Source organism: Agelaius tricolor, unplaced genomic scaffold (assembly GCF_023055355.1).
Source record: "Agelaius tricolor isolate 1412-34295 unplaced genomic scaffold, bAgeTri1.0.p SCAF_1, whole genome shotgun sequence".
In the NCBI taxonomy this organism is placed as follows: Eukaryota; Metazoa; Chordata; class Aves; order Passeriformes; family Icteridae; genus Agelaius; species Agelaius tricolor.
The window spans coordinates 1,366,937-1,382,192 of NW_027269261.1; the positions used below are offsets into that span (position 1 = coordinate 1,366,937).

The following is a 15,256-nucleotide window of genomic DNA, read 5'->3' on the forward strand; positions in this document are numbered from 1 at the left end:
CACCCTTGTAAAGCCCTGACATCAAATGCCACGCTCAGGTCTGGGTGTGGAGGCATGGAAATAACCCTTGGGAGGCAGCTCTGCAAGTCCTTCCACCCACTCCAGGGCAAAGCAGAGTCCTCTGCCACCTGGGACAGGTCTCTTGCTGTTATCCCACTCTGCATAGGCAGGAAACAATCAAAAGGACTCCTGAAAAAACCTTCTGCAATATACATTCAAGAACAGCAGCAGTTCAAGGCTCTGAAATGGATATTTGTTCCAAGCAACAACTGTCTGGTGCATTTATTTACAAATATTATTGCACTGGTAAGGGAATGGCTGTGGTTTATGACCCATAGGACACACCTGCAGTCATTTATGAGCATCCTGAAGTCCATTAATTCGATTTCCTCACCCAAAGAGCTGGCCTCATAACTCTCCTGAACAGACTGACCAACCACACACAACTCTGAACAGAAGGGTTATGGACTGAACACAACAGAGGAGCAGGAAAATTAAAATAACTAACAAAACTTCAAGGACAAACAAATCAGGGGCAGACACTCATATCTCCCCTAACCCACTCAGATGCAAAAGTGAGAATAAAACAGAAAAAAAAAAAAAAACCAAGTGTGTTGCCCATCTCAGAAGCTGAAGGGTTTGGAAATCTCAATGTGTGGTAGGAGAGTAGCCTATATCCTATATCCATCCCTCTGGCTATTAACAAAGCAGCCCCTCGAGCAGCAGGCCAGGCTCCTGGGGCAATTCCAAGTACATAAAAAAGGTGCAGGATGAGATGAGCAAGGCAAAAACCAGCTGTGACCAGAGGAGGTAGAGGGCCAAGAGGAAGGGAGAGTGTCCCATCAGTGGTGCCAGTGCCTGTGGGTTATCAGAGGGTTAAATGCCACCCCTGGGTGCTCATGCCAAGCAGTGCCCTGGTGGACCAGAGACTGCCCCTGCCAATTCCTGGGAAAAGTGGCCCTGACCTGGTTGTCCCAGTGCTGTGTATCACACAGCCTCAGCTACAGAGAATCATTTTTTAAAGAGCTTTTAATTTCACCTTCAGAAGTCCTCCACCTCTCTCTTTGCTGACTTAGGGCCAATTCTCTACTTTCCTCCAGTCCCACAGCCTCAAAGGAGTTTTGTGGCTGCTCTCTACTTACTCCATTAAGTTGCCTCCTAATTGGCTGCTCAACCTCAGAGCCTGCATTAGCAATATTCAGTATTTTATACTTTGAAACAAAGAGGTTTCCACTTTTATGCCCAGAAAGTGCCACCAGGAACTCTGTGATCCTCACCAGCCAGGCACAGCAGAGCACAAGCACAGAGGATCAATGGACAAACCCACAATTAAATGGCTGCTTCAAGGTCTGGTTTTAAGAGTGGGGCCCTACCTGTAACACCAGTGAGCAGAAAGTGCCACCCCCATTCCCCTGCTACTGACCAGTAAAGATGACCACACAAAGATAATGAGTGAAGAGGTGAAAGCTTGGGTTTAGCTCCTTCCTGACCCTATTTATGAGAGCACCACCATGGCCTGGCTGTGCACAAGGTGGAGGCTTTTATTCCATGACCACGAGCCAGAAGAGCTCATGTTTTAATAAACCCCATATAGACAATGATGATGTTTCTTAGAAACAGCTGCAGTCAAAATTCACATCAACAGATTCTCCAAAGAAAAGCAGAGCAGCCTCTGTCCTCAGCTCTTCTGACAGATGGGACTCATGACACTGCCTTATTAAGGCTGGCTGCTCTTTCCTGGGTTTGCCTCAGATTTTCAGAGACACTCAACATGTCCAAATATAACCTGAAAACTTTTACACATCATTATTTCACTTGCCTGAATCTTCTGAAAAATTTCTGCCAAACTGCAGAAACACCAAGCTAAGAATATAGACTCTTTCTGGCAGAGGCAAAATAGTCTTGAACATTTCTTTCACTTTGGCCAAAGGGCCTAAAATCTGGCTGAGCAAAGGTGTCAGACTGGGGACAGCCCCTAAGAAGAGTTCTCCTGCCACCCCACAAGCCAGGGGGACTCCAGGCCTGGGGGAAGCAGGGAAAGAGCAAGGGAGAAGGGACAGCAGAACTCCAGTTTGCACAGGGGCTCAGCAGACACCTGAGAATTCCAAAATACCCTGAGTGTGCTCACACTGGGACTAAACAGGATCACCAGACAGTCAGAACTTCAGCAATTCCTCAGGCTGAACTGCAGTGAAAGGAGCAAAGTTCCCACCCCATCTGCAGTGAGCCACTGAAATACTGGGGAAAGGTAAAAATGCCCTCTTTTCCCTGAGGGCAGAGGAACCAAACCTGCCACAGGCTGCAAAGCACAAAGAGACACAAGTCACTTCCCCTCTGGGGGAAGGACAACACCAAACCAAACTGGAATTGATCTTAGAAGTGTAAAATGAAATTCCACTTGCTCAACAGGAACATGCAAGAAGATATCCTTCACTATCAGAGTTGTTAAACCCTGGTGAAACTTTGATGATTTCTGTCCTGGGGTGCCATCACCATTCTGCTGCTCCAACACTGCAAGTTTTGAAGATCTGCCTCAAATGGGATTTCTCAGAAATCTGTCCTACCCCACCCCATCTCTCAGGATATCCTCACTCTCAAGCTCATGAGCCTCTTACTGCATTTGTTTGCTTGATCCCCTAAATGCTGCAAGCCAAACACTCAAAAAACAGAGAATAAAGGGAGAACTTGAGAGCAAAGGCAGTGAAATGCCAACCAGGAAGGTTTTCACCATGGCCACAGAGTTCTTGTGTGAGAAAATAATTTAAACCAGTCTGCTCATCAGCATAAATGCTTCCTTCTGATTTTGAGAGAACACTGGATTACATTTCCACATGTCATTTTCTCATTTTCAGAGATGCTGAGCTCAAATTCATCCAAAACCACTGGGGAGGCATTCTGAACACCTGACAGTGTGGCACTGCAGGCTGAAAATCAGGTCCAAGGTATCAAATCACAGATTAAAAATTAGGAGATTTTAATGTTGGTCTTTTTTTGGATCTACAAGAGAATAACTAGAAACTGTAAAATTTTTTAATTTAATGGGCCTTGTGAAAATAAATTAAAAAGTGCTTATGAAGCATTTACTTTCTAATAGATCAAAGACTGCACAGTTAGAAATAGACTGCAAGAGTTAATTGTGTGTTAACTATATCACTCCAGGCTTGGTTAAAAAAACCAAAAGAGTCCTGAGCATTCAAACACTGAAGTGAGGAAAGCACACAGTGCACAACCAAAGCCACAGTTAACTTCCCTCTCCCAAAGAACACTCACTTATTGAGCAGCTGTTTTCTGGTTTTCACATTCCTGTGTATCCACCAGCACTCCAAAGGACTCCCAAACTCCACTAACAGAGATGTCATCAATGACTTGAACATCAGACCTTCCCAGGCAGGCATTTAACCCATCTGCAGCAGATCCAAATCTTATTTCCCTCCCACACTGAAGTTATAAAGAGCTCTCCAACAGAGCTAACCAAATTCAGGCTTTCCAATTCACTAAATATTAACTCTTAGAAATTGTAAATTCAATCTCCTCTGTTGCAAAAGACCAAACCCACAACTTACACGCATTCAGATAAAATACTTTTAAACAGCCCAGAGCTGATACTTGTTTACTACATAAAGATTAGCAACAAAGAAGAAACAACAAAACCTCTGGAATGCCGGACTTGACCTCTTCACTCCAGACTGAAAGTGTTCACAAAAAAAATAAACTCTTCAGCTTATTGTTTTAGTTTTATACACACAGAACAATGGTTTCTCATTTTTCATGTCCTCACTAATGTACTGGAGTGGCAGGCTTGTGCACAGTTTAAAAACAAACAAAAAAAGGCAGGGGGGAAAAGAGTTATTTTAAGTAACTTCTGAAAAATTCCAAGTTGTTTATTTGTTTCATCTCAGCTTATCCATAACAAAGATGCTCTGATGTTATGTTTACTTGTAAGGTTAAAGGGCATACTCTCGATAGTCTTCTTTAAAACATGCTAAACAGAGAAAGAAGCCTGCAAATCTCCAGAGCGTTCACTCTGAGCTCAAAAATGCTTTATTAAGACAAAGCACTCTAAGAGAAAGGCATTAAAAAAACTTAAAAGACCTGGGGTTCTATTTTGCTGCTCGCCTGGGGAAGTCCTGCAGCCACTAAGCAATGCCTCCAGTCAGGTTTGCTGCAGTAATCCAGTGCTTAGAGAAAAAAGATGTGGCCAGAAAATTGCAATCCTGGCCCTCAGTTTAGGTAGAATTCACCTTAGCAATGCACTTCACTTAAAAGTGAAAGTAAATAGTGTGAGCCACAGAGAGATCAGTCAAAATCTTTATGCAAAGTACATACTATCACTAGGGAAGATAAGAAAGGCTTTAAAGCAAGAAATGAAAACAAACCTATTTTTGAACCTACACCATCATATTAGCTTGCTAGAGTGTGCCAATTACAGCTCTCAGAAAATATCAGCTCAGCTGTGCTCTGGCTGTTGAGCTACTTAAAGACTCAGTTATGTCTATCTTGTTCCCACTACAGGCCAGAGAAAAACAAGGAAAGAATCAGCCAGGGCAGATTGTGCCCTCAGGACAGATAATTCCTGGGAGAAGTTGCTCTTTATACTCAAGTTTCCTTACCCTTCTCAGCCTAGCAACACATTCTGCTACATTAAGCTTAAACTCTTACCAGAACAGTTTTACCTGTGAACTTAATTACATTTGTTTATTAACCCCCTGGAAACTCTGATCAGGAAGAGCTGCTGTGAGCACACAGAGGGGATGCAGCCAGTCCTTCCCCCTGCCAGCCAGTTCTCTGCAGGAATACAGGGGCACGGCTGTTCAAAGCCAGGGCAGCAGCCAGGAGGCTCGGGGAGAAGCAGCTACAGAGGCCCAGCTCAAGAAACAACCTGGGGCAGCTCAGCCAACCATTGTCTGACCCAGGCACACACATGGACACAGCCACAAAAAAAGACCAAAGCAACCAGCCACGTTTATCTTTGACAGATTCCAAGAACAGCTATTTCTGCTCAGTGAATCCAAAACTACACACCACGAGAAGAGACCATTCTGAAATTTGCTTTCTGACCTGGAATACTGTTACAGAATACAACCAACAGTGTGAGAAGCAAAGTTACAGGACAACAATGAACTGTTTGACTTCAGTGCTTCACACCCTGATCCCAAATGGAATTTGTGAATAGTGTATCGGGCATTACATGTTACATCCAATACCAAGGCATGAAAGTGACTTGTCTTGCAAAGCCAGAGCTTTTTAATTGACCCTAATGCTTTCTCAATTTAGAAAGTGAAGAGGGTGTGCAGAGGAGATGGGATTCCATTACTTCCACCTGCCTGTCTGTTACCTGGAGTGATGCTACTCAACACAGAATTCCTTCAACACCTCTCACACTCTTGTTTAAATGCTCCCAGCATTCCCATTTAAAAGTTCTCCATGGCTTAAAGCTCAGCTAAGAAAACTTTGCTTTGGGCTGAAACTTGGTACAAGTGGTAACAAATTCACAACAACCACTTCTGCTTTGTGAAATGCAAAGCAAAGTCAGCAGGACCATCTTTAAACTGCAACCCAAAACAGCAGGGAAGGGATCAAGGAGAGGATGGAGGCTGCCCCAGTGCACAGGCATGGAAGAACTGAACTCCCACTCACAGTGAGAAGAAACGGTGCATAACGAACATCAGTGTGCCAGCCAGAGGAGACTCCCCTCCCTCGAAACCTTGGATTTTGTGGGGCTTCTACTGCTGAGAACACTCAGGAGGGCTGCTAGACAGGAGGGCTGAGGGGTGGGAAACGTGCAGATATACACACAATGCACAGTCAACAATGAGTTAATGCCACAATTGTTCATCACAGTGTGCCTAAGAAGGCATCAATTTTCACAGGGCTGCCAGTGAAAGCACTCACTAAACACAACAGGACCCAACTCAGCCACACGCTCCAGGTAACACCTGTGGACTGCTGAGTAGCACCTTTAACCCAAAACACAGGTCTTTCTCCAGAATTTAGCCATGTTTTATCAGTGCAGCCTTCAAGTCCACAATTAAAAATCTTTTTACCAACCAGCCTGTAGCAAGGAGGTGAACATCCACTATGCATGGAGAACACCTCTTCATCTTTTAATTCTACCTATAGAAACTACTATTTGGGAAATAGCACTCTAATAACTTACAGTGGTGGCTGATGGCTTGGGCTTTCAGTCTGGAGACTCAGTCTTTAGCTCGACCTCTGCGTACACACGCGGAAATTCCTTGGTAACTTACCAAAAATAAAACAATAACTGCAAATGACAAGGCTGCCTTTTCCTACCCTAAGGAAAATGTCAAGCAAAGAAAACGTTTTCTCATTCAAGCCTAGTTCCTGAACATGCAGAACCTGTATCAAAGCCACTGTTTGGTATGCAGACAAGGTCAGTTTCCTGAGCCTTTCAAAAATGTGTTCGCTTATTACTGTAAACAAAACTTCACACCACAAGTTGTTTGGTTTCTGATGTTCTCTTTCTCCTTGAGAGTGTTTATCACAGGTTTATAGGGGTCAGGCTCACACGTTTGGCTGCTGGACAGGCTGAAAGCAGCGACAAAAGAGCGAGATATAACAAGCCAAGTTACACACGAGCTGCTCCTTCTCCCTCGCTGCTGTCCCTCCAGCTGTTGCTGTGGATGTCTTGAGCACAGCCAAGCTCACAGTAAACACACAAGAGCTCTGAAACAACTAATTCTCAACACTTCTCCTGACATTCAGACTGCCTGTCTTCTCTCCCAACAATTTCTCTGCCTCGGCTCGAGTCTCTGTGGCCCCAGACAGTACTCAGACTTTGTGGGGCACCTGCTCCTCCGTGCACAGCTGAGACACAAACAGCCAGCGCTGGACTCCCGGAGCAAGAGCCAGCGCAGGACTCGTCCTGCTCTCCTTCTCGGCAGGCTTTGAAAAGGACAACTCTGCCGTTTAGCTCTCCTTTGCTCCCAAAGTGTCCCGGGCATAGCCAGCGGGCCAAGCAAGAGATCCCAGCTGCTCTACCAAAGGTGAGGTGGAAACCACGCTCCTTTCCTAGGTGAGGCTATATAAATGTAAAGGGCTGGGAGGCAGCGAGCAGTGAAGGGAAAGCAGACGTGATGGTGAGGCCAGCCTCATGCCCTAAGGAGCCAAGGAAGAAGAGAACTAAGGTGCCCAAGGGTACCCGAACTGGGAGAAAGCATCAGGGCTTGACAACTCCACCAGAACGAGCGAGACAGCGAGAGGAGCAGGAGCCAGAAGGAAAAGGAGAGGCTGGGAGGAGGAGACGGGAGGTGGAACGCGAGAGAGCAGGCTGAAACAACTCCGTTACGGGGACAGCGGTGGCAACACGCACACCGAAACGCGGGAGGCGGCAGAGGAAGGCGCTCCCGAAAGGAGCCAGCCCAGCGCGATTCCACAGGACAGCCCTCGCACAAAGTTTGCCCGGCGTTCAGCCGCCCGTTCAACCCCTCGGCGGGGCAGGGGACACCTCCGTGGCCGCCCCGCACCGAGCGGGGCAGGGCCCGCAGCCCTCCCGCCCCATCGCCCCGCAAACCCCGCCGTGCCCCGCCGGGGAAAGGGCAGGGCTACTCACATCGTCCCACTTGACGAATTTGACGCCTTTCTTGAGGGTTTCGGAGACGCAGACGGGCTTGAGCTGCAGAGCGTGCACCCCTGGCTGTGCCCCGGCCATCTGCACCGCATGGACGCGCTCGCTGTGCCCCGGCGCGGAGGAGCCGCGGCGAGCGGCCGAGGCAGGAGGGACGCCGGAAACCCGGCAGGGAGGCCGGCAGAGGCGGCGGCAGCGGGCAGGGAGGCGGCGAGGGCGAGCGGCTTCACTGGCGCTGGCCCAAGGAGCTGGCGCGGCAGCGGCCGGGGCGAGCCATGCGGCGGCACATCCTCTATATACCGCCGGCCCGCCCGCTGCTCGCACACACACGCACGCACGCAGGGCACGGAGCCGCGGCGCTGCCCGCTCCGCTCCCTCCCTCCCCGCCGCTCCTCCTCCCGCCAGGCTCGGCCCCCGAGGTTCCCCCGCGCCCAGGGCAGCGCCGGCGGCGCCGCGGCGCCACCTCCCGGCTGCCGGCACCGCCCGGTGCCTCCTGCACAGCGCAGCCCCGGCCGCCGGCACCGCCCGGTGCCTCCTGCACAGCGCAGCCCCGGCTGCCAGCACCGCCCGGTGCCTCCTGCACAGCGCAGCCCCGGCTGCCAGCACCGCCTTTCCCCCAGCGCAGCCCCGGGCAGCGCTGTTCCCCCGGCCGGGACACGCTGGGCATGGGAGAGGCACCCACCTCCCTCCGCCGAAAGCACTCGTGAGGCTCCGGTACCGCTCCAAAATGCCCAGCAAGGGAGCGAGGATGACTGCCTGCGTCTCGTCCCGCTGAGAGATGCGGCCAGGAGGGCTGAATCTCACCATGGACCTGTGGAGATCACCCTTCCAAAGCAGGGGAAACAAAAACGTGTCCAGGTGGGTTTGCGATGCCTCCAGACAGGGAGACCCCACAGCCTCCCTGGGCAGCTGTTCTGCCACCTTCAACACAGAAGTTCTCCCTGCTGTTGAGTGAAACTTCTGAGCTTTGAGGGAACAGTTGTGGCAAAAGCGAAGGACAGTGCTGAGCCTGCACAGTGATGCCAAAAGAGGAGCAACTTTTAATTGAAAGAGTGGCACAAACAATTCCCAAAGCTTCGTGCTTTAAATACACAGAAACTGCCTTTACCGCAGGTTTTTGATCTCGTAAGATGAAGAGGCTTCCTCAGAACAAAGGAATGTGACCTTAATTCAGTTTTAGGTATACTCAACTCAGAAGGCATAAAGATGGAAAAACATCCTCTCAACCAGCAAAGTTCAGAATCCAGAGGTTTTAAGGAAAATGTGTTTGAAGAAAAAAGTGCTCCACCAATGACCTCCTCTGTGTGAGAGCCCCTGTGCAATCACAGAGATAAAGCATCAGATAACACAGCACATGAGATTGCTAATTTCTCTGTAGGGGTTTCCAACTGACCCTTGGTATTTAGGGGCACCAGGCCAAACTTCTGCTATAGACAAAGCAAATTGCACAGAAAAATGTCTTTGAATGTATTTTTAACTTACTTTGGAGAAATGATATTTCAAAAGAGTACTAAGTATTTTTTCTTCAATCTGAGTGTGGAGATGTTTGTTCTGGTTTTTTAATTAAAAAGCCACAAAACTGGCATATTGGACTGCTGATTTGCTCTTACTGTAAAGAGTTGCTAAAGCCTTTCCTCTGGGCCTTTTCCCCATTCTCCCCCTTCAATGAAAGGCTTTTGATTGCCTTTAGTGGGAGGTGAACCTGCTCCTTCACCATAGCCCGTGCATGCAGCGGACGCATTTCAAGGCCAATTAACCCATTGGATCTATTTTTTGTTCTTATTAACCTTCCCTGCAAACGTGGGTGTCACTCCAGTCAGGATGAGAGCCTGCTCTCTGCTTGCTGTTCTGTAATTCCCAGCCATTTGCCATGACTTAAAGCACAAATAACCAATTCTGCCTTTGGCTGTGCTGACGGATGGGGTTGCTCCATGATGGGGGAAATGGGAGAGATTTTCAGGGCCATTTTCACAACTGCCTTTTCATCTCATTTCATAGAGCATACAAAAGAATGAAAGTGCTACTAAAATCCCCAGACAATAAGAGCAGAGAGTACTGGTGCTACAGTACTTACTCAGATCCCTTGAGCTCTTGCATTCCCAGCAGTCTGCTGAAATCAGACCTTGGGAAGATGTAAACCTGCCAGGGATGGTGGCACTTCTGTGGCAGTTCTCAACAAACCCACAAATCCACTTGCACTTGGCCTGGACTCACTCACAGTCTTCGTTAGGGCAAAACAAATCACAATTGATGCTACCTGAGGATTCCTGCTGAAGCCAGAGGCTCCCAGCAACCATTGATGTGAACATGGAAGAAGTGGGCCTGTGGATTAGGATGGGCTCTGATACTGGTGCCTGTCATTACAAATGGGAAGTTTTGTGTGGAGCAATTCTGGGGTTTTTCAGACCTGAGTATTTTAATCCGATAGTATTTGCCTGAAGAGAAACACACCTTCCATATGGCAGGTATCTAAGGAATTTTCCATCACAAGGAAGAAGCAGCACCAAAGGAAATGGCATTGTGCCTGGGTCTTTTAAACAACAGCTCTGGAGAGTGCCTATGATTCAGCCTGTGCTGAAAAATCCTGGGCTTTGTGAAGTCAGTGGGAATTTTAGTTTCAACCCAGATAGCTGGCTCATGTGTTACTGCTATTGCTTCCCAGGCATCTGCTGCAGCAAGGAGCACATTTCTTGGTGCCTAGTACATACTGCAAACACAAATTCAGAGCCTGTCTCAATCCAGTTCCTTCTGCACAAAGCCTGGGATCAGTGACCTGGAAACCAGCCCCACTCAGCAGGATTGTTACACCCAGAAAGAGTACAAAGATCTTGTCCTTAAATGATTGGACCAAGCCTCACAGCAGAAGAGCCAGACACCTTCCTCCAAAGCCTCAGTTAAACATCTAAATGCATCTCTTCTATTTCTCCTTCACTCAGCCCCTTCCAGCTCCAAGAGTGAAGGAAAGACATGGTGTTAGAAAAAACCCACTCAGCAATAGGCTTATTCAAGTGGTTATTCCAAATGCTACAAATCAGATGGCATGTTAGTCTCATGTTGCTGCAAGAACTATTTCAGGACATTTTTCATTTCTCTAGGTTCAAAAATCCCAGCCTAGACAGTCAAGGGATTGCCTTGCATGGATAATACAAGTTGTTAGAATGCAATACCCCATAAAACATCATTTTTATGTAAGGGGCTTAGGTACCAAGATTTCATTTCCAGGGGAATAACTGACCACACAATGTTTTAGATGCACATCTGGATGTGTGTGTAAACAAATCAGGAAAGGAGCAATAATTGATTCAAATAACAGAGGGCTTTGACCAAAGCCAGGTCAAATGAAGACATGGCAAAAGCTACACAGAACGACTCTGTGTGAAGTGATATGAGAAGTGCACTAAAACCTAAATTTACTGTTTTAAATTTGGGTTCAGAGAAATAGATATTAAATCTCTATTTCACTGTCTGTCCTGAGTTTATTGGGGTATTTCTAGATTTTGAAGAGAACAGGGACCTTAGCCTTGCAAATGCTTCACTGCAATGGTGCACTGAGCATACTAAGAGTTAAACCTGAGTGTTTGCAAGATTTGGGATTAAAGATATACTTCTGGTGAAGCTGAGTTTATCATCCTAATTGCATTTTTTAAATTGGGTCAAATTATACTCTAATTATCAGGGGGAGCAGGATCATTAAGTTCTGTGGAACAAATCTGGAAAAGAAATACAGAAATCTCTCTGGTGAAAGCTCAGTCCTTCTGCTAAGAAGCTACCTCACATCATGCAGACAGCAGAGCTCCCAGCTGACCAAGGAGTGCCACAAGGTGAGGTGAAGCTGCCCTGTGTGCTAAGAAATGCCACCAGCCAAATGCAGAAGTCACTCATTGCCTGAGAGAGCCAATCTGCTCCTTCTCCTGTAAGCTGAGGGCCAGAGGAAGGTGCTGATGTTTCATCTGCTCCCTTCACCAGGTGCCACACACACACACCAGCAGCCAGACACAGGCCTCATCTTCAGGACAGAACTTTGGTAGCACAGCCACTCAATCAGGTGACTCCTGAGGAGTGAATATAAAATTCTGGCACACAAACCACCACCATAGCAACACAGACAGCCTGGCAACAGCAGCTGCTACTCAGAAACTGGGAGGGGAGGGGAATCTTGTACAAGAGTCCATTTCCTGTTGAAATCATCTTAACGTTTCCCTCACATCAGAATCACAAGTGTCTGTATAATACTGGGAGAATAATGACCAATGCAGTGTGATGGAAATTATGACACAAACAGTGTCTTTGTGTAAAGGAAGCAGCTGGGTAATTGCTACACTCACTGGAACCATATTTTATTTTGGATGGATTTTGACCTGATGCACAGCTGGCACTTGGGGAACCCCACATCACCAGAAACAGTCCACAATCCCCCAGCAAACACCCTGCGTGAAAAAGAATGAGCCCTGGATGGTTTGGACAGAAGGTGCTGCTGGCAGAATTCCTCACCCATGATACCTCTTACCCTGCCCTGTCACTGGGATGGGCCCTGGTCTGAGAGGCCCTTCCCTGATGCTGCTCCATCCCATGGGCCCCTCTCCATGTCCCCCTGCCTACTTAGCCTCTGCTAAAAAGAAACCCCAAACTATTTCCAGAACACAAAATTATTGCCATGCTCAACAATTAAAATGGCAAGTTAAAAAGTCAGCTAATGCATTCCCTAGAAAGTGTTAATTCACATTTTAGGTACTAGAATCTGTTCTTGCTTCCCTGTTCAATTTACAGCATAATACTTTTTTTTTTTTTACAGATTGTTAAAACCAGTCCATAAAACATACAACACATGTAAGAATGTTGAAGTTAATTATGAAAGATTTCATGGCCTACCAGGTTTGTTAAATCACAGGTGGGGTAAACTGCCCTGACTTCAAAGCTGTGCATTTGTTTATCCCAGTAACATGTGCACCTTTGCCTTGTTTTGTTCTCTCCCAGCTCTTAACTTCTGTCCCAGCTGCATAGGCAGATCAGAGCCCTCTCAAAAGCAGGCTCTCTCACCTGCTTTAATTTACATCCAAGCTGAGCTGTGAGGTGAACTAAAAGACAAAAATATCCAATGCAGCAATTGCCTTGAAAATCCCCAGCCCTTTAGTAGAGCAGAAATGGTGCTCTGAACAAGGCAGCTGCTGCATGAATGGCACCTCTGTGCTCCATGCAAGGAGAAGAAGGCTGGTTTGTGCTTTTCTTGCAGGGTCTGAAAACGACAGAAATCTCATGGCATCTTTCAGAGGCACAAAGATGCTTCTGTATTACGTGTATGCCCAGCATGCCCATAATGAGTCAGCACACACTTGCTCTGGATTCCCAGCTGTAATTCCCACTAAGCTTTTGCATGTATTGCTGTGACAGAGCAATATTTAACTAACAGCTCCCAGATGTATTTCCCATTACCACGGTGGAGTCATGTCCCGTGGTAGGTAATTCATTTCAGCCCAGCTTGCATGTTTGGTACAGTTAAAAAATAGATATGTTAAAGCTGGTGGCAGGGTGGTTTGTCTTTAGAAAGATGGGAGATTATGAGTCTGAAAAAGTGCTCACAGATCTGGCCCAATCCTCTTTCCTTAAACTCAAATGAATTCATCTTTCAGGTCCCTCTAGATGGCTTCTGTCCATTTCATTCCTAAAGGCAAAGAGCCTAGCACACACATACCCTGGATTCTGGAGATCACCAGGGCTTGGTTTAAGTACCCTAAAAATTAAGGGTCTGTACACCAGCAGGAATATTTCATTTCCATTAAGCATTTAGAGAAAAAGTGTTTGCAACTCATTCAGAAACTAAAACTTTAAGGAGAAATCTTGTTTCATTTTTTTGCATGGGAAACTTGATACATTTTCAATTTCTACACTTCCCAATTGCTGTTTTTATCTCATGATACTCCTCAATTAATACAGAAAGATTTTGATGGCATACCTTCTCTTGAAGGTGGCCACTTGAAACTTTATGCTTTTCCCACTAACAATTTTCTCTAAGCTCATTTCAGAAATATTCTTATAATAGCCTCTCATGAATCATCAGACTTTCATTACAATCCTGGCTATTTTACAGAACCTGCAGTTGTGAAGGTGAAATTCCACAACTGACAAAACATTAGTCAGAAAGCAATAGGACACCATTTACGCGGCTGCAAACACTTGCTTTCAGCTTTGCTTCTAAAACTTGGAGCAATTTCCTTGTGATGCAGGTCTTTAAACCACATCTCCTGAAGTCAATTGAAACTCTTAATGGCAAAAAAACCCCTCAATTTCCCTGTTACTTTTCAGAGAAGCTGAAGAGTTCTTAATATTGCTAACCTGAATAAAGCTCAGATCACTGACAACACATGGAATGGAAGAAAGGACTCAGCCTCCTACAACCTGTGAGCTGTCCCAGCCCAGCTTGCAGTGTCTAAGCACAGCAGTGCCCTCCAAAATCACAAAGCTGAATAATAAACTGAAGGCTATTATGGCCTAGCCAAACTCTTGTGCTCTTATTAATACCCACAATAAGCATTTTCCAACATGCAGTGCATTTTCTTGATAAAAAACAGAGCACCCTTCACCAGCAATGAACAGTTTTCTAGGATTTTAGGTGAGAGCCACAAAGCCTGAAAGGCAGGCTCAGGAATGGCTCTGCTGATGGTCCTGTCCCTGGGTGGCAAGGAGAAGCACTCACTGTTAAGCAATCTGCTCTAACAGGATGCCTGCTGAGCAATCAGAAACATCATTTACCAACCAGGAGACATTGAGACACTGTCAGGGAAAGGGAGGAGGTTCAACAGGGGAGGAAAAATGCCTTTTATAAGGCCACATCTTGCTATTTATCAGGAAAACACAGCCAGGAAGAGGAGAGGGAGAAACAGCCCCTGTCTCTATTCCATAGCACTGCAAGATCACTGCAAAGTGCTGGTTGCCTTCCTCACATCTTATATCAGATATTCACAGTACCCAAAAGTCCTCTTGTTGCAGGAAAAGTGAGAGGAAAAGGACCAATAGGTTGAACTGAAAGGCCCCAGTCATACTTTGGTTGAAGTCGTTCCATGAGCTTTGGTGCCAGTTCAAAAAGGCACTCTGAAAGCAAATAAATGATCTTGCAATTATCTTTTCTCTGAGATTATGCAATGGTTTTGATGAAACAGCTCATGATGAATTTAAGTTTCAACATTCATTTTCCCAGTAGTCTTGTAAACACATAAAAGGTCACGACATATAATTTCAAATAAGGAAAAGCAATTATTGTAAGGAAACCTTATGTTTCAGAGCAGCCAGCAGCTCAAGAACTTTGAGCAAAACAAAGCTGAGTGAACATCACAGGCTATAATAAAAAACACCTCTTGACTTCTCTACACAATGAGATTTGCAGCACTCATAAGGAATGCTTGGCACAGGTGCTCATTTGAATTAACATTCCCCCACCAGTGTTGCCACAGTGAAATCTCAGATCATCTACCAGCAGGTTGTCTGCTTATAAAATCCATCTGAATGTAGACACCAATTAAAGAAAGTATATTTTTATTTCAGAAAAGACAGAAAAACAGAAGTTATTTGCTTTTACAGTACATTAAGGGATTTCTACACTTGTAATACACCAGGGGTTCAGGCAGGAGTGCAGCCTCCTTCTGCACACACACAATTTTAGCAGTTTGGAGTGTT

The 15,256-nt window shown here is 46.2% G+C and overlaps 1 protein-coding gene across 4 annotated transcripts in view; it reads right to left on the bottom strand.

Moving 5' to 3' along the window:
• Positions 1–7,959, bottom strand: part of PLCB1 (phospholipase C beta 1) — a 327,045-nt gene extending 319,086 nt beyond the window's left edge. For 2 of the 4 annotated variants that reach the window (XM_071440055.1, XM_071439975.1), the window contains exon 1: positions 7,574–7,957. In XM_071440055.1, coding sequence (XP_071296156.1) covers positions 7,574–7,672 — 99 coding nt within the window. In that variant the 5' untranslated portion in view covers positions 7,673–7,957. Of the gene's footprint in view, positions 1–7,573 lie in introns of all 4 variants that reach the window. The other 2 variants (XM_071439887.1, XM_071439801.1) reach the window with 2 other exon arrangements.
• Between the last annotated feature and the right edge of the window lie 7,297 nt (positions 7,960–15,256).